The sequence below is a fragment of the Labrus mixtus genome, chromosome 18, assembly GCF_963584025.1.
Source record: "Labrus mixtus chromosome 18, fLabMix1.1, whole genome shotgun sequence".
NCBI classification, from domain to species: Eukaryota; Metazoa; Chordata; class Actinopteri; order Labriformes; family Labridae; genus Labrus; species Labrus mixtus.
In genome coordinates this window covers 12771323-12789487 of record NC_083629.1, presented here as the reverse complement: position 1 = coordinate 12789487, position 18165 = coordinate 12771323, and the positions used below count along the sequence as shown (strand labels likewise).

The following is an 18165-nucleotide window of genomic DNA, read 5'->3' as shown; positions in this document are numbered from 1 at the left end:
TAAGACAGCTGAGTTAGGTTAGATGTGACAGGCCTGATCTTTGCCCTCCTTCAACCCTCTCTCCTCCTCTTCCTCCTCCTCCTCTTCCTCCACCTTCTTTATTAAACCCCATTCCAACATGGCACAATCTCTGATCTCCCTTTTCACGAATTATATAATCAGAGCAAAGCAGCTAAAAATAGCCCTCAAATGAGGTGAAAAAATGATCAGAAGACTTCTAAGATCTATCATAATCTATATATTTAAATCTTAAATTGCCTGTTTTAGTTATATCAACAGTAACATCTTTGTTGTTTCTATATGAGGGTAAAGTGAGGATTTGAGAACATCATCAAAGCCGCTTCCACCTGTAAAAACATTTACAACACCACTAAAACAAGACGTCCGTTCAAATTGATGTTTTTAATGCCAGTGACAAAGATGTTTGTCCCGAATTATATAATCAGAGCAAATCAGCTAAAAATAGCAATCATATGAAGTGAAAAAATGATCAGAAGACTTTTAGATCTAGAAAGACACGGCAGAGAAAGCTTCAGGGAGCGGCGCACAAGAAATCAGTTTAATATCACCAACAACTATGGATTCAATCTGAGGTCACAATTATTTGCAGGACACACTTACCCTCATCTGTTCTTTCACTCGAGTTCTGTTACCTATCATACTGGGTTTGATATGCATAGTATGTTATGCAATGCAGTCTTTGAGAGCACTACAAGATCCCTGTTTCAATTACGTTTGTTTCTGTCAGCTGAAGAGCTTGCTAAATGCCATCACTAATGACTTAGCCTGCAGTGCTCCACCACAGTTCTCCTGTTCGAGAAGGACTGTGGCCGTTTGATGCAGCAGTCTCCCATCTGCAAACTCCTGTTGTACAATAGTAGCCAAATACTGCAGCAATTAAACAGCCTGTTTTCATGTAGATACGAGGAGAATAAACAGCCCGAGGAGCTGATTTCTCACAGTAAATATGCAAAGATGCATCACAGGAAGACACGGTGGTCAAATCAGCCACATCAAATAGAAACATCCTTAATCACTCCTGCATGAAACACTTTGTTGTCTTCAACATGAGTGGTAAAGCGAGCTATTTTTAGCATGAATGCAGACATTTACATATGGGAAGAAATCATGATAAAGCCTTCTGGGATGACAAGTCCCAAAGCAACTTAGATTCACATTCCCCTGCAGTCATTTCCTTTGTTTGATCTACCTACAGCGGATTAAAAAGGAGCAGAGGATTAGCACAATACTGAAGGGCCATACAGGATATTTCCACGTATTGTACTGTTTTTAAGCCAGGCGCCCATCATAAAGTCATCTGCAACACCTCACCCTGCGAATGTCACCCTTAGTCACGACACAGAATGTTAGCTAACCCCAGCTGTGTTTCACTTGAGTTATGGGTTTAATATGCATGGTGTGTGTAAAATAAAGAATATTAGCTCAATTAAATACATTTTTTAAGTACAAATACTTTTGGTTTTTGAGGACTACTACAGAGCCACTTGCTCTATGCACTGACATAGGAAACACTGTCTATCTGAATGAGAGCTGAACAGATTAATCTGTTAATTGATTAGTTGATTTGAGGTAATCTGTTTGGTCATTTATAACGGAACATGTTAATTGGATAGCTTTTAGATGTACAAAAACAAATGGCTTGATAATGTGAACTACGGCAAGTTTAAAAAGGTGTTTTCTTTTAACAGTTTTTGGATTTTGTTGTTGGTTTTTTTTAAAGGGAGGGGGCATACTTTTTGTACCATCTAAACGTTTACTTTGTTCATATTTGTTTCCAGCAACAACCTGTTGGTTTATGTCATCAGAGAGTTAAATATTTGGGTTTAGTAGTTGGCATCATCAGGTAAGGGGGCCTCTGGGTCTCTATCAGAATACTTTTCAGCATTAAACATTACCTTCCCTGCATTCTGACCAATTTATAGTATTTTATAATCTTGTGTTATCTGTTGTCTTAAAAAAAATATATCTTGTTGTTATTTAAGCACATTTTTACATCAATGATGATTCAATTTATTTTCTTTACTTTTACAAACATATTGACCTGAATCGTTCTTGTGATACTGCACAAGAACTGCATTGAGCTGTATAAAAGCAGTCCATGTATAGTCCAAATGTAGTTTGTATAAAATCTCAGATTTACTTTTGTTTTGTTTTTGGGTTTAGATACTTTTTGTTTGGCTTATACAAAACTCAACATATCGTGATTTATTTCTGTGGCAGTGAAGAAGTGACCATTTTGTAGTTTTATGGAATTTTGATTTTAATTGGAAGAGGGGTCGGGACAAAGACAGAGCGAGAGAGTCAAGTTACTTTATGGTGTGTCTGTGATCTCTCTACATGGTATGATTATATGAGCATGTGAAGTTTCCCACTCTCACCTCCACTGTTGCTCACACACACACACACACACACACACACACACACACACACACACACACACACACACACACACACACACACACACACACACACACACACACACACACACACACACACACACACACACACACACACACACACACACACACACACACACACACACACACACACACACACACACACACACACACACACACACACACACACACACACACCATGAAGTAACTTGACAGTTGTAAACCAATGGCGTCTCTCTGCTTGCTACTCCTATTGCCACTGGTACTACTGTGTGACTGTACTACTGCTACTGCTTCTAAAGGGTTGCATAAAGAACTGTATAAAGAAATACAATGGAAGCAAAATCCATGGAACAGAAGTCGAGTTGTCCAACGTACTCTGTCACCTTCTATGCCTTTTCAAGTTCAGGCAGATATTCACAACACACACCATAAAGTAACTTGAGAGAGAGAGAGAGAGAGAGAGAGAGAGAGAGAGCTATTGACTGAGATTGCTTCTATAATACTAACCCTAACCTCTACTTATTCATTGTTTTAATTTGTTTCAGAGTGAAAGTTATCATCTCATACACACATAGTTACACTATAAATGTATTTGAACAACAACATATTGACACTGAAATCTTAAATAGTCTATTTTAATTATATCAACAGTTACATCTTTGTTATTTCTGTGTGAGTGTAAAGTGAGGATCTGAGAACATTATCAGAGCTGCTTCCACCTCATCTCTGTAAAACATTTACACCACTTACGAGACGTCTGTTCAAGTTTATGTATTTAATGCCAGCGCCAAAGATGCTGAATCATGCTATTGAGCTAAGTAACTGTAGTGAACCCTCTGAGGATGCTAATGGGAGAAGACAGACCTGCTCTTTAGAGACCAAGCTGCCGTCTACTCCGAGAGGCTTTCAGCTTCTCACAGTGATGACAGGACTTAATACCTCAGCATCATAATGACACAGAACACCTGGAAACATGTGTACAGGTAAAGAAGGCGCAGGAGGACGCAGACTGAAACAGTATAGGTTACTGGTATGACGTACTTCTCACTTGATTATAAAGTAATACACTCGTGGATTGAATGCAAGTAAACAAAAAAGGGATGAGTGACTCATATCTATTAGCTCCCAAGGCTGATGTCAACAGTAATTGCTCAAAGCACATTCCCACATATGCACCTGAGTCATCCATTTCACACGCAAAGCCTTTCAAAGCAATATTTTCAACCCAAACACACTATATAGCATGGGTTTTAATCACACTAGAACGACTTTACAGAACACAGTTTGACTCTAACTCACACATTAATATGCAGAGTTAGTTCACAGTGGCTCATATAGAGAGCAGTTGCAAGACTCTTGTCTGCAAACCCTTGTCTGTATGCGCCCTCTTGCTGGTTTTAACAAGGAAACATGATTTATAAGCAGTATGACGCTCACCGACACAAGACCAGCCTCTGTCTGGTATCTATAATCCATAATTCCAGCTCTGGCCGGTCATAAAGTGAACAAGATGTTTTTATTGATAGATTATGAGCAGGCTTTTTATTTCTGTGTTTGTAACGACCTCTTATTAATCCCCACTGTTTCTAATAACAAAGAACATAGATAAGCTGTGTCAGGGTTGGGTAGGGTTCTTATGAATAAAGCTGTAAGAGCATTTCTGATTGAGTAAGCAAAAAGAATCCAACCTTATATTAAACACACAGCTCTGTCAGCTCCAAAGGTTTAAGTGCAGGTCTCTCCTTTCATTTTACTCACAGATGATAGCATGAATACGTCCCCTTCACCTCCACCCTTCCTCCTCTGAGCGGGATTGTGTTCGCTGTTTTGCAGCAGTCATGGGAATTCAATGGGATCACACACTCGGAGCAGCTCTGTGTAATTCGGATTATATTTTTTTAATGTGCATTTCTGTGTTTTGAATGTATTGGTGTGCATTGTTCGGCTCATTGCGTACATGCCTGGCATGTCAGCATGATTGCAAAAGAAGGGATTAAGTTTGTGATGCAGAAAAAAGTCCTGCAGGTTTTTGGCGGTAGCTTTGGGTTATTTGAGTTTAGAAAATATACATCTGAGAATGTGTGCAGAAAAATGGTAGGACAGAAAACTAACATGGCTCAAGGAGAATTTGGTATCCTTGGTCAATTAAGTTATTGCCCAGCAACCTGTGAATTTATTTTCCTCTAAATGGCCATGAATTGAAAGCCAGACAATCTTGCATCATGTCTGCTGCCATGGACTGCTCAGCCTTCAATTCATGTGAAAAGCAGGCAGGGAGACCAATTGGAAGCGGTTGCAGGGCAACAAAAAACCCAGGACAGTAAAAAACAACAACAAGCAATTAAATAAGTAAAACACCAATGTTTGTGGCAGACAGGCAAGATAAAGCATCAACCAATATAGATCAAGGAAAGGAGAGAGTAGCAGAGTGGGAGACAGAAAGAGGGAGGTTTCTGCTATCTGAGGGGGCTGCATCCATTCCACATGAGTTAGTGCAACGTGAGGAGAGCCGACCAGCAGTTGTTCAGCTCTGAATCTGCTGAGGAGTCGAAGGAAATGTTTATGAGAGCCTCAAAGGAACTCATCTGAGATAGAAATGACAATAACCTGGCAAGTGTCAAGAATACTTAAATTTGCTCCCTCAAAAAATTACATGTACAGTATTTCAAATTACCTGGGTGCAGCAGAAGCTAAGTTGACACCATAAGGTACCTTATCGAAGTGAATCCTTACACATTTGTTTGCCTTAGTGAGCACAGATGTACAGATGGCCAATTTGATGGATTGCCAGTTCATTTTTTTGCATATTCATTCGTTTTTCAATTTCATGCTGCAGTTTTGCACAACACTTCAGTTCTGTCAGTGACTCGTCTGTCTAAGTGTTTGAACTCCGGCTCTTCACCCACAGGGCAGCCCAGGGTTAGTAAGCATCTCTGTTGTCCCATTAATAATGGAGCAGGAGTCCAGCTGACGACCGACACACTATATAATGCTCGTCATCTCCAGGCCAACCCACACTCACACACACACACACATATGTCAATGCAAGCGCTGAAGCATTGGACACGGGTCGTTGTTGTTATGTAGCATGCTGAGGAGCAGTTAGAACTGCAGGAGGATTGTTTCACGTGTGATGTAACAGTTGTTACTCGACTGTGTGTTATCACGGAGAGGCAGGTGATTCAAGGTTTGTCTGACCACACAGAGAAGTGTTTCCATAACCCACAGAAAGCGTTCAAAGCAAAGGATCTATTCAAAGACACCTATGTTCAGGTTTTTGTTTCAGGGCTGCACTTTAGAATAATAACAATGTAAAGATCAGGCTGCTGGTTCTGGAACTTTTTAAAATATTTTGAAAGGTGGAGCCCAGGATTACTGTAGGTCAGTCGGTAGAGCAGGCGCCACATTTACACAGGGAAAGTCCTCGGGTTTAACTAACTTTACCTATTTGGTACATTTCATCCATCCTTTTCCTTTCTCTCTGCTACATGTTTCCTCACTCTTCAGCTTTCTTATCATGAAGGTAGCGTTCTGCCTCTGAACCTCGGTTAAGAAATGTGTTTGATGTTGAGACGTGCAAGGTACAAGATATCAGTGAAAGCAGGAGTGGCAAAAAAATATATTTTTTTCAAACTACTCTAGAGAAAAACGAATTATCAATGAGACACTCTCCTGGAAATGAATTCTAATAAAACGCTATTGATAATGGATTAAATGTCAGAGTACTCTTATAGGCATAACAGCCAATATTCTCTATGAATACATTCTATGACAGGTGGATTTGTTGTATTTATCACTGCATATCGTTATAAAGTAGTATATGTTTTAGTTTTCTTTGATTTGTGGAAAAAAACAGCAATTTCAATTCAAAGCCTAAAGCTTTTGGGCAATTGATAATTCCTTATTTAATGCACAAAAAAAGAGGAATCTATGTTTGATGATTATTACTGATATAATATGGCAGTCCTACAACTACATGAGGAGAAAATATAAGGGTTAATGTTGCAATCTAAGGCAGTGAGAGAAACCACTCTTCAATCTGCACAGCTTGTTGGGAGTACTTGCCCGGCTACAGAGTGTCTACAAGACCCTGAATCCCCCCCCCCCGTAACAAAAACTGCTGGGATGCTGCTGTGTAGGTGGGTGACCCCTTTAGCTCCCTATATACGGACCTACACCACATCATATTACATTTCACAAGGTGACACCAGCACCTATACACTGACAACAATACAGTATCAGTTCGTACTCTGCTGCTGTCCGAGGTGCTGAAACTAACTGTTGTATGCGTGTATGAGTGGTTACACTACCTGATTATGTCATCGTTGTGCCCAAGGTAAAATTTCTGCTTGTGTTCCCGAGTGTTGTACACAACTCCCACACCGGCGACAAAATAGACTATTTCCTTGGCAGCGGTGTAGTACAGGTTGTTGCGGCACTGATGTCCCCGGTATCCGTACACCCACTCCAGTCTCAGGTGGCAATTGGGAGCAGTCCTGTCAGCCATGTCCGCACTTCCGTGTCTGTCTCTCTGTCGCTATCACGTAGGTTTTCTGAGACAGTGTCATTCACCAAAAAGGATTTATTTTAAGCCCGCGTGTCCCATTAGTTCCGTTGCATTTCCACCAGTCCAGCTCGAGCGTTGAAATGTGCAATTTTTGGGGGTCATGTGAATTCAACGTGTCGCTGTCTGACGAGATGAAAAGCCTCTGTCTCTGGTGAAGAAACAGGTTTCTAAGCGGCTGTTTTCATGGTGAGAATCGTCTTGTACTTCCTCAGCCCCGGGCTCGTGGTCCTCTTCGACACAGGTCAAAGCTCCTGTCAAATCCTACAAAGATGGAGCTGCACTGTTATTCCGCAAGCACCGCCCTCGAAGATGACGGATCAGCCTGTCAACCAATCAAATCGTTTAACTTATCCTCCAAAGGAGAAAGGAGGAGAGATAAACGCAATCAACACTAAAACAAGTTATTATAGGCCATTAGTTAAACATATAGACTGTATAAAAGTTTGACTGTGATCGGCCTAAAACTTTTTTAATTTTCAAAATTCATTGTTGTGCAAGTAATCCAAATTGTGGGATTTTTTTTAGAATAGAAAAACCACAGTTCCACATCAGTTTTTTTTATAATAAAAAACAACATAATTAATCTATTATAATTATTAATTCAAAGAATAATACATGTTTTCTTCCATTTCAATTTAGTAACTCAAACACAGACATTCTTACAATAGGAACCAAATAGATGTCTCGTAAATAAAATCGAAATGAACAAAAAAATCAACTTTCATTTGACCTGTTTCAGATATGTTATAAAACAAAATGCTGATGGCTGTAACTACAACTGGCTAACTCCAGCTGTCTGAGCTGTTTAAAGGCATCATTTAGCAGACTTCCAGATTTTCTTCAGTGAAATTGCATCAAAGGGGGCACCCTATACAATACTTTTTTTTTTTTTTTACATTAAATATTAATGTTAGAACTATTCTACTAACAAAATAAATATTGTATCCTCTTGTTTATTAAACATTCAGCATCACAAACTGTTGCATTTTTTATTTTGCAAATCAAAACCCCAATTACCTTCGTGTTGGAAATTGAAGACCCTATATCTGTGATGTTGGACTGTTTTATCTAATGAAACCAGATTTTGCAGTATGCTAATATTGAAATAGGCTACAGGACTATTATTTTACAGTTACAGGGTACAAGGGAAGGCCTACAAAAAACTTATGGAGTAAGTCAAATTAACACAGCCTGACCACTCACAGCAGAAAATGCAACATGCATATTAGTTCAGAGTAAGACCCATACACTGTAAATATTACAGACCATAAAAATCACAAAACAAAAATATAAGTCACTGCAGCTCCACTTATTTATATGGGTAGGCTTAATTTCCTAAAATCTATTATTTTTCAAAATATCTCCCATTTTCATAATTTATTAAAGAATATGTAAACAAAACAACTTTGTGTGTTAGAGCTTTGTACGATATTTTGACAAATGTTAGATTTTATTTGAATGTATTTTGCTTTTTTAAGTCAGCGGAAACTACGAAATACAGTTCCGCCTTCCTCTGCCGTTGCCGAGCGACAGAGGAAGCTTAGGTGTCACCATCATTTCAGCTCTTCTAAGCAGCTCGTTAGCCGACCTTTACAGCTTGTGATAAGCAATGGAGGTGACGATGGACCCTATGTTTTTGGCTTGGAGCTATTTCAGGAGGCGAAAGCTCCAGCAATGTTCAGAAATTTGCACAAAAATTCTGCAAGAAAACCCGTACGACCAGGTACTGTGAAGTGGTTAGCAGGGCTAGCCTCGCATGCTACCGATAATCCATTCGAGAAAGCTTGTTTGTTTGCTGCCATTATCGCACGGAATCAGTATAATCCTGTCTCGTCGAGTCACTGTAGTTTATTTAAATGTCGTGTGACTAATATTAAATTTGCTCTGTGCACCAAAATACATCTTTACTGTTGCTTGGACAAAGTCTGCATTACTTTTTCAAACATTTGTTTTTCTCTGTATCCTTCTTCCATTCATTCTCTATACCTGTCCTCAACTTACTTCCTCTCTCACTAACTCACTGCATGCTATTTAAGGACTCCTCCTTGCCTATCTCTGAGGTAACTGTGACTGCCTACTGTTTTTCTGAGTCATCCTTTTTCATGTGGATAGTACAACACAGTTCCTGCCTGTAAAACGTGGACAAACTTCACGATTGACATTGTGTGTGTTTCGTAGGCTGCATGGAGCATGAAAACCCGTGCTCTTACGGAGATGGTGTACATTGATGAAATTGAGGTCGACCAGGAAGGAATTGCTGAGATGATGCTGGATGAAAGCGCAATTGCTCAAGTTGCACGTGAGTTAAGACTCCTGTCAGTATTTTATGGTTTGGTTATTCAATGGGTGCATTTGTTTGATCAATACATCTTCACTTTATTCAAGGACCTGGAACATCACTTAGGCTTCCTGGCACAAGTCAGGGTGGGGGTCCCACACAAGCTGTCAGGTACTACACAATATTTGTATTAGGGCTGATATTTAGAAAAATATATGAGAAGATAGATCTGATTTTTCTTTCTGTATTTCTGAAGGCCTATGACACAAACTGGGCGTCCTATCACAGGATTTGTTAGACCCAGCACACAGTCAGGGCGTCCTGGGACAATGGAGCAGGCTATCAAAACCCCACGCACTGCAAGCACGGCGCGTCCTGTTACAAGTGCTTCGGGTAGATACATTCGCCTGGGAACAGTGAGTAAATATGTCTGTGTCTCTGCACAGACTAAACATGCTTCATATGTAACACAATCATGTTTTTCTAAGAAGAGGCTCAGCACATTTCATCTTTTTTTCACAATATTTATATTTCACTGACTTATGTTTATAGTATTGTCCCCTATATCTTATGATAAACAGTAGATACTGTTAGACAAATTCCATTTGTGCACTGAATCTTTGCAACTTTTCTAAAATGTTGCATGTTTTATTTTACTGTGTTGGTTCGCAAAGAAAGTTTAAGATCATTATCATTACATTTTTTCCCATTGTTTCTCCAGGCTTCAATGCTTACCAATCCAGAAGGACCATTTATAAACTTGTCCAGACTGAATCTGGCCAAGTATTCCCAAAAGCCTAATTTATCCAGGGTAAGACTGAGACTGTGACTTTCACAAATTTGTCAAGATCACTGGGTTTTTCCATGCATGTTAAGTAACCATATTGTTTCTTCTCCAGACGCTGTTTGAGTACATCTTCCATCATGAAAATGATGTGAAAAATGTAAGTGTTGCCAAAAACTGTGTTATAAAGAAAAAGGTTGTAGTACATGTTTAGATTTATGTGACACAAAATGTCTCTTTCTTGTCCAGGCTTTAGATTTAGCTGCTCAAGCTACTGAGCATGCTCAGTTCAAAGACTGGTGGTGGAAAGTTCAGCTGGGAAAATGCTACTACAGGCAAGTAACTCAACCGCAGTCCAAATTTAGTTAGCTTAATATTTCTTTACTCTTGCAATGTTTTGTAATGGATGCAATAAATGTTTATGTCATTTGTAGGCTAGGTTTATATCGGGAAGCAGAAAAACAGTTCAGATCAGCCCTCAACCAGCAAGAGGTGGTGGACACATTTCTCTATCTTGCAAAGGTAAGGATCATCATTGCTTCACTTCTCATCAATCTTCTTCTCATGAAAATACTCTTTGTATATGTTTGTTTTTTATAAAGTACCTTGGCATGCTTTCCCGTAGGTGTATCAGCGGCTGGATCAACCAATAACAGCTCTCAACCTTTTCAAACAAGGCCTGGATTACTTTCCTGGTGAGGTTACCCTTCTAACAGGAATCGCCCGCATACATGAGGTACTTAATGTCACTGTGGTTCTTACTATAGAGTCCACTGAGTCCTGTCTGCAGATACAAGGAAACCATATGCACTGTCTTTACTGTGCAAATGTTGCAGGAGATGAACAACATTTCATCAGCCACAGAGTACTACAAAGATGTCCTGAAACAGGACAACACTCACGTTGAGGCTATCGCCTGCATAGGCAGCAATCACTTCTACACTGATCAGCCTGAGATTGCTCTGCGTTTCTACAGGTCAGACAAGCATTTTCACACAGCTGTTGTGATTCATTGTTTCAGTATGTGTATTATGAACTTGTTTGGCATCTGTGATTCAATGAGCTTCTCTGTCACTTTTAGACGGCTGCTCCAGATGGGGGTGTATAACTGTCAGCTGTACAACAACCTGGGCCTGTGCTGCTTCTACGCCCAGCAGTACGACATGACACTTTCCTCCTTTGAGAGAGCACTAGCTCTGGTGGCAAACGATGAAGAGCAGGCTGATGTTTGGTATAACATTGGACACGTGGCTGTGGTGAGTAAATGATCTCTTAATACATCCCAGAATAACAATTATTTAATTTATTTAAGACAAAAATAATATAGATTTTTTTTAGCATATAGAACTCACAGGTTAACATTAGATAGATGTAAGTAGGTTGGCAAGAAGTCCACATGTGTTGTTTGTTTTTTACAGGGCATTGGGGACTTGACTCTGGCCTACCAGTGTTTTAAACTGGCTTTGGCTTTCAATAATGACCATGCTGAGGCCTACAACAACCTGGCTGTGCTGGAGCTGCGCAAAGGTCGCATCGAACAGGTGAAAACATTGTTTTTATGGCTTTTATTTCACTTTGAATAAAATTAGGTGTACGATCATTGGTGTCCTTTATGGCCCTCTAATTAATATGATGTAACACAGCTGATTTTAGAGCAATTAAACTGTCATTATCATGATTCAGTTTAAATGTAATAGTAATTCTTAATTGGTCATGAGTCTTAAATGTAGCCAGGGGCCATCCTGTTAGCTTAATGTCAGTGCATGCTAACTGAAGCTAAATAGTTTGCTAATAAAAAAGGATGTGTTTCTCTACCTAGTGTAGTGTTTGCTGCAATGGGATCCATAATAGTTGCCTTGAAATGCTGATTGCAACAAGGCATCATGTTATGAAGGCTGTCAACCTTTACGGACAATGAGTGATCAAGGTGGCTGTGGATCAGTGGTTGAGTCATATATCTCACAATCAGACGGTTGGGGTTCGATCCCCAGCTCCTGCCATCATGTCAATGGGTCCTCCCTTTGGCAAGACATTAAACCCAGCATTGCTCCTTCTGCTACGTCTGATATGAATGAGTGATGCATAATGTGGGTGATGGAGTAGTACTGTTGGACAGCTCCAACAGAGACATAGCAGCCTCTGCCATCAGTGTGAGAATCTGACATGTAGTGTAAAGGCACTTTGATTAGTCAGAAGACTAGAAAAGTGCTATAAAAGTCCTTGTCCATTTCCCATTTAACAAAATGGAACAATTATGTCTCTGATGGATGATTTTTTTAGATGCTTCTAAAAATAAGAAAATATGTCGGAATTGAAAACAGATTTCTGACTTTTAAATGAGGTGAAATGTGTCAAAAGTTGTGGGATCATGCTCTTGAGATGCAAATAGCGCCGTTTCTATGAGATTTTCATTTCTTCCTCAGAATGTAATCTAATATTAGAGTTAAAAATCAATGACTGGTTCTCCTTTCCAACAGTCTAAAGCCTTCCTGCAGACTGCTGAATCACTAGCCCCTCACATGTATGAGCCACACTACAATCTCTCCATTCTCACTGAAAGGGTAATGTCATACTACTTAATTCATCAATTTATCTAAGTGGTACAGTAGCAGACCGATTCATAGAGATTATACTTTATGATGTTTTGTGTCTTTGTTTCCAGATTGGAGACCTTCAGGGCAGCTACACTGCAGCACAAAAGTCTGAAGACTCTTTTCCTGAGCACGTCGACACTCAGCAGCTTTTGCGGCAGCTTCGGCAGCACTTCGCTGTGCTGTGAGACACCGGCAAGCATTCTTTAAAAAGCAATGTGTGGTCTGAATAGAAAGTTAACACGGAGCAGGGAAAGTGCAATGGTAGGTAAAACTAAATGCTTGAAGGTTGGCAGATTAGTCAGACACTCAAATTCTTCAGTTTTTTGTATAAATGGTGTCTTCACTAAATTACCAGCGTATCAGTAACACCTTCCTTTAGTGTAGTGTGCTGTGGAGCAGTTTCATGTGGTGCACTTTTAGATAAAATTATTATATATATTATTATTATCGCAGCTGTTTGCACCATTCTTAGTCAATTCCAAGAATCCTTGAAGAGGTAAATAACGGAAACTGCTGAATGATCCAGTGGTTTATAACCTAATATTGAATTATAACTATCTGTGAAATTTTAAAGGGATACTTCACCCGTTGAAACATGAATCTGTATTGACATTGGGTCATATATGTAGTAGAAATGTGAAATAAATTTTGAAGTTGGTGCCTTCTTGGCCGAGAAAAGGCAGAAAGTGTCTTTTTGGCTCATGTGGATGAAAGACACCAAATCCCAGAATGCACAGCACTGCAGGCCACTCCCACTAAGGTCCTCGATTTCAGAATCAGAAATACTTTATTAATCCCAGAGGGAAATTCGATCGTTACAGTTTCTCCAAAATATACAGTATAGCAGTAGAAATATAGTAATAAAAACATTTACAGACATATTTACTTCAACACATAAGACCATTTCCTCAACTGATTCAGAGATTTCTTCCAGAAGGAATTGGTATCTTGGAAATTCCTGGCAGAAAACAGACTCTATGCCAGAAGCGGCCCCGGCCGGCGGGCGGCAGGCAGCAGTCAGCGGCGGCCCCGGCGGGCAGCGGCCGCAGCAGCCAAAACACAAGACCGGCCTGTCGACAGCAGCTGTCTCACTGCTATATTTATTTATTTTTTCACCATTATCAGCTTTCTCCATAGAGCCTGTTAGCATAGCTTCCAAGCAATATGGCGGACGTTAAGTTTCAATTCTTGGAGTGATTGTTTGATTGTGATTGGTCTGTAGCTTCAGTGGTTGAAAATATGAGGAACTAGCGTTGTAGTTTCACCCTGCTAACCGCAACAGCTTCCAGTGACGCAAAAATCGTCATTTTGCATCACTGGAAGCTCCTTTTCAGACTCAGAAATACAAAGATTTCTCATCTCAGGGGAAAATGAGGGAGGGATGCACGACCATTCAAAAATACTACCAGGTTTCTAATGATACAAAGCTTAATGCAAATAGGTGAAGTATCCCTTTAAGGATTGATAGAAGTCATCTGATTTTTTCATATAATGAGCAGTTTATGTGAAGGTGGGTTTTTATGATCAACTGGTAACTTAGTGTACAGATCTGAGACAGACACTGTCTATATTGTAAAGATAAAAATTGCATTTATTACAGTGAATGAGGAATCTTACATTTTATAGGTCATTTCATAAATGTAATGTATTTTTCATATTTGTACTCATGTTATTTTGTAGTGTCGACAACATGGATGTGACAATAAAAAGAACAATATGGAAGAATGCAACTAAAACAGTGAGGTTTAAAGAATTACACAAAAGGTTATTTATCAAATAAAAGCTTTAACTGGCAAACTTTGGTGCCATTTCACAAATCCATTTAAGCTGATAATTGCATGGAGCATCGTTCCAGGCAAAAAAAGGGTTGCTGCTGGGATACGTAGCTGCACAGTCCTCGTTACCCTGATTGTTGGGCTCTCCAGTTTTCCAGAAGCTGAAGCAAATTATAGGTCACGTTTAAAATAATACTTTTGCAAACGTAGGTTAAAACACTTAAGTATGCTTTCCATATAAGAAATGTTATTACGTCTTTATTTAAAATAGTTGTATAACCAAGTATATAGGAATATGTTGGTAACTGTCTGGTTACCTGTCAGTCAGCCTTGTTCCGTCAAGCCATTTCCAAGTCCCTTCCTCATCCACATCTCTCAGTCCGATCCAGAAACCACTTAGGGCCATGTGCCCCGCAAGGGTATTATATTTATTTATCAACTCACTTACTGCAAGCTGATAACACCAGAAACATATCCACACACACACAAGCACATACAAACACACACACAAATATTCTATTATTTTGTGTGAGTTGGTAACACATTTGTCAAAAATAACAACAATTGAATTGCAGATGTTTTTCCAGGAATATTAATGTCTTTTTCGAACTGAAGAGTCTTACGTGTTTCTCTCTGCTATCTGTCACTGCCAAGTCGCCTCCTTGCTTCTTGCAGAAATCCCTGGCATCCTGCCATGATCTGCGAACTAAAACACTGGAGAAAGGGAAGTAGTAGCACGCTGAGTTCATGAAAGTCCATCCTGCTGAACAGTGTCTGCAGCCTTCCCCTGTTGACAAAGAGAGTGGACAGATGATGTGTTACTGGTCGAGTAACAAAACTGTGACGATTATGCATTCATACAAGATATAAAAGATCTCACTTATCATTGGCAGGTGTGATTTCAACGTTGCAATTTCAACCTGAATGTTGTCGGCCTTCTTTTCATAGGACTTGCGTGTACTCGCCAGGTGTTCCATCTCCCACTCTCTAAATTGCTGCTCATTGATTGTATTGGCCAACTCTTTCTTGGCTTCATCTCGTCTTTGGATCGCGGTGTTGTAAGAAGCATGTAGTTTGGCCAACTCACTGTTGATGTCCGTTACTAGGTAGAGCCCATCTGTAAGTTTGTAATCTGTAAATAATAGAGATGAAGTGTGACTTCAGCAAGTTTAGGTTTTTGTCAGTTAAAATGAACATATACAGTTATTTACAGTTCACTTCCTACATTAATATCTTTCCCATCTTTATGTCATTCAAGATTATTTTGACATATAGAGCACTAGAAAATGAGTTTGTAGTCAGGTGTGACACAGCTCACTGGTTATAGAGATTTGCCCCTTGCTGTTGATAGGCTATGTGGGGTTCTTGTAAATGTAGATACATATTCATATTTTCACATTTTATTTTAAATATTTCATACATTCAGATATTGTGTTTTTTTCAATCATACGGAGGATATTGGAATCTAGCTTTAATCCGACATACTGTATTGTCCAATAAAGTTATCATAGCACTATTGTTAGCAAACAGTTGCTAGCTGTCATGGAGAAACATCAACATACTAAAGTGGGTTTTGACAACTGAACTCACATTTTAAGCTCTGTTTGGTCTCTGTCAACTCCTTATGAGAGTGTTTGACTCTTTATCTGCTAAATCTTGCAATATCTTCACCTTCTAGTTCTAACAGTAGCTCTTTGATCTAGGGTCCTTTGCCGCTGATGTAAGTGTTACGTGATGAAAGCAGTCTTAATTGAGCACATATTGTATCTCTTTTACAGCTTTTAAATCAAACTTTTATTAACTGTAGGACCACCTCCTTTTTTTGAGCAAACTTTTGCTATTTTAAGATGACCTTTGCTCCACCTTTGAGTCAAAGTCTGAAACATTAGTTTTAATGATGTGGATTGTGAGTGAAATGTCTATACATATCCATCTAACGCCACAATATCTTAACAATATTGTAAATCTAGGAGTGTTTTAATTATTTTTATTTTATTTTGCCAGGATAAAACTCATTAAACTTAAAATCTCTTTTTCAAGAGTGTCCTGTTCAAGACAGTCAGTAGCACAGTCAAACTTTCTGACAAACAATTATACATGATATATTAAATATTCTTTCAAAAAAAAAAAAGATAAACGGTAAGTATTGACCACATTGAAAAATATTTCAGGCAAGAACATCTACACTTAGATATGCTTGCCTCCAAGTAATTTAAAATCAGCTCAAAAGCAATGACAGCAGCTCTTTAAGATTCAGGTCTTATTGTAATTCCTTCCAAGTAAAGCGAGCAGCAAACTGAAAGGACTTTTCAGATCTGGTCCTGGAATATAGTGAGACTAGACCCTGGCACAGAAGATTGATAAATGAACAGTGACTTACAGGAGACGCCAAGGCCGATATCAACTGCTAGAAGAATGACAGCAAGCACTGCCAGGCTTATGGCAAGCAGTTTGTAATGTTTCAGACTGGATTCAGGCCTCACCATTGACATGGACACTACACAGAGAAGTGGTGAATCAATATGAGAGCCAAAAACTTGTCATAATACTGTAACAATACAACATCCATAAATTAATATAAAGACAAATGAAAAATAGCTAACATAGAAGCTTCAGTTGCTTTAATTGTTTTCAATGTGTCCCTTACTTTTGAGTTGTACATCTAAGCTATTTAGTTAATGATTTTTTTAAAAATGCATTTAACACCATTTAGGAGGCCGAGGATTCATATTAAGAATGGTATATAAAGTAGCAAATTGTGTGTTTTCCTCGATTATTTAAAGACCTGGTATGAGTAGATAAAAACAGAATGCACAAATTCTTCCTGAGATTAGCAGTGATTAATTCATTGTCTTTACCTTGTTGCGTCTCCTGGTTTGAGTCCGGACTAGTCTCATCTGCACTGAATTCATCTTCACTTATCAGTTTGTTGAATCTGCCACCAAAACTACCACCTGAATTTTCTCTGTCCTCCATTTTGACTGCAAACTGGAGGGCAGACTCTTGTGTTTGTCCTAAAGAGATTGTATGTCAGGACATTGCCCTGTGTGTAAGAGTGTGTGCGTGTTACTTTACAAACACAAAGATCTAGATCATTTGTTACATATTTACAGGGCGCAGAGACAATTTGGAGAGCGGATTCCGTTTCTGAACACATTATTATTTCCTTGTTTATTTCAACTTTCAAGCATGATATGACATTTATTCAGACGACACTTTTTTATTTATTCAAGCAGGGTTTCATAAAATGATTATTTGGCAAATATATTTCCTTCCATTGACAACTATTATATACTAGCACTGAACACAAATGTCTGTAGTACAAAAATTCAAATCTACAAAAATGCAACATGGATGCTAATTTGGTAAGGTGCAGTTCAAAGATTTTGCACTGATGCATATCATCTTGCCATTCTTTTGATTTTAGATTTAGCTTGGCTGCTTCTCACATATCCAGTTATACTGATGGTCTTGGCAGTTCCCATTGTACCACATCCTGGTGGTGTCAGACAAGTAAGACAAAGCTGCACAGTTCCCACTCTGAGGTCCATCGGTCTTTGGCTGTCCACTTCTCCAGTACCTTTTATAAATGAAAATCATTCAAAATAATAATTTATCTCCCATTTATTTATTGTAATTGAGGATATTTCATAACACTATAAGGAAATAAAATGTGCTGACACTCTGTAAGATACTTACATTGTTTCCACTTCAGTCACATTGTTCACCCACACCCATGTTCCACTT

General features: G+C 39.0%; 3 protein-coding genes across 5 annotated transcripts in view; 1 reads left to right on the top strand and 2 right to left on the bottom strand.

Moving 5' to 3' along the window:
* eml5 (EMAP like 5) overlaps positions 1-7240 on the bottom strand; it is a 38264-nt gene extending 31024 nt beyond the window's left edge. The window contains exon 1 of the mRNA XM_061063049.1: positions 6731-7240. Within this exon, the coding sequence (XP_060919032.1) occupies positions 6731-6927 (197 nt within the window). The 5' untranslated portion in view covers positions 6928-7240. The remainder of the gene's footprint in view (positions 1-6730) is intronic.
* Positions 7241-8516: 1276 nt separating this feature from the next.
* On the top strand, positions 8517-13067 carry ttc8 (tetratricopeptide repeat domain 8). Of its 2 annotated transcripts, XM_061063002.1 has the most exons (15): positions 8517-8710; positions 9024-9047; positions 9166-9286; positions 9373-9436; positions 9522-9681; positions 9987-10076; positions 10165-10209; positions 10299-10384; positions 10484-10571; positions 10675-10785; positions 10886-11025; positions 11131-11305; positions 11468-11590; positions 12527-12610; positions 12712-13067. In XM_061063002.1, exons 1-15 carry the CDS (start codon positions 8597-8599, stop codon positions 12826-12828), a joined length of 1542 nt encoding a protein of 513 aa, XP_060918985.1. In that variant the 5' UTR covers positions 8517-8596; the 3' UTR covers positions 12829-13067. The 2 variants fall into 2 exon arrangements, with proteins under 2 accessions (XP_060918985.1, XP_060918986.1); XM_061063003.1 differs by lacking the exon at positions 9024-9047.
* Positions 13068-14209: 1142 nt separating this feature from the next.
* On the bottom strand, positions 14210-17835 carry LOC132993265 (CD209 antigen-like protein E). 2 transcript variants are annotated; one of them, XM_061062999.1, is made up of 6 exons: positions 17277-17485; positions 16799-16915; positions 15299-15550; positions 15042-15205; positions 14736-14872; positions 14210-14579 (listed from the first exon to the last, which is right to left on the bottom strand). In XM_061062999.1, exons 1-6 carry the CDS (start codon positions 17392-17394, stop codon positions 14429-14431), a joined length of 939 nt encoding a protein of 312 aa, XP_060918982.1. In that variant the 5' UTR covers positions 17395-17485; the 3' UTR covers positions 14210-14428. The 2 variants fall into 2 exon arrangements, with proteins under 2 accessions (XP_060918982.1, XP_060918983.1); XM_061063000.1 differs by lacking the exon at positions 16799-16915 and having other exon boundaries at positions 17277-17835.
* Between the last annotated feature and the right edge of the window lie 330 nt (positions 17836-18165).

What these genes read in the sequence shown, in the direction of transcription:
- ttc8 (XM_061063002.1), top strand. Translation starts at nt 8,597, where the DNA reads ATGGAGGTGACGATGGACCCTATGTTTTTGGCTTGGAGCTATTTCAGG. An exon ending in CCTCCTTGCCTATCTCTGAG is followed by an intron (nt 9,048 to 9,165) that starts GTAACTGTGACT and finishes TGTGTTTCGTAG; the next exon opens with GCTGCATGGAGCATGAAAAC. An exon ending in ACATTGGACACGTGGCTGTG is followed by an intron (nt 11,306 to 11,467) that starts GTGAGTAAATGA and finishes TGTTTTTTACAG; the next exon opens with GGCATTGGGGACTTGACTCT.
- LOC132993265 (XM_061062999.1), bottom strand. Translation starts at nt 17,394, where the DNA reads ATGGAGGACAGAGAAAATTCAGGTGGTAGTTTTGGTGGCAGATTCAAC. An exon ending in AAACCAGGAGACGCAACAAG is followed by an intron (nt 16,916 to 17,276) that starts GTAAAGACAATG and finishes TTCTCTGTGTAG; the next exon opens with TGTCCATGTCAATGGTGAGG. An exon ending in CAGATAGCAGAGAGAAACAC is followed by an intron (nt 14,873 to 15,041) that starts GTAAGACTCTTC and finishes TGGTGTTATCAG; the next exon opens with CTTGCAGTAAGTGAGTTGAT.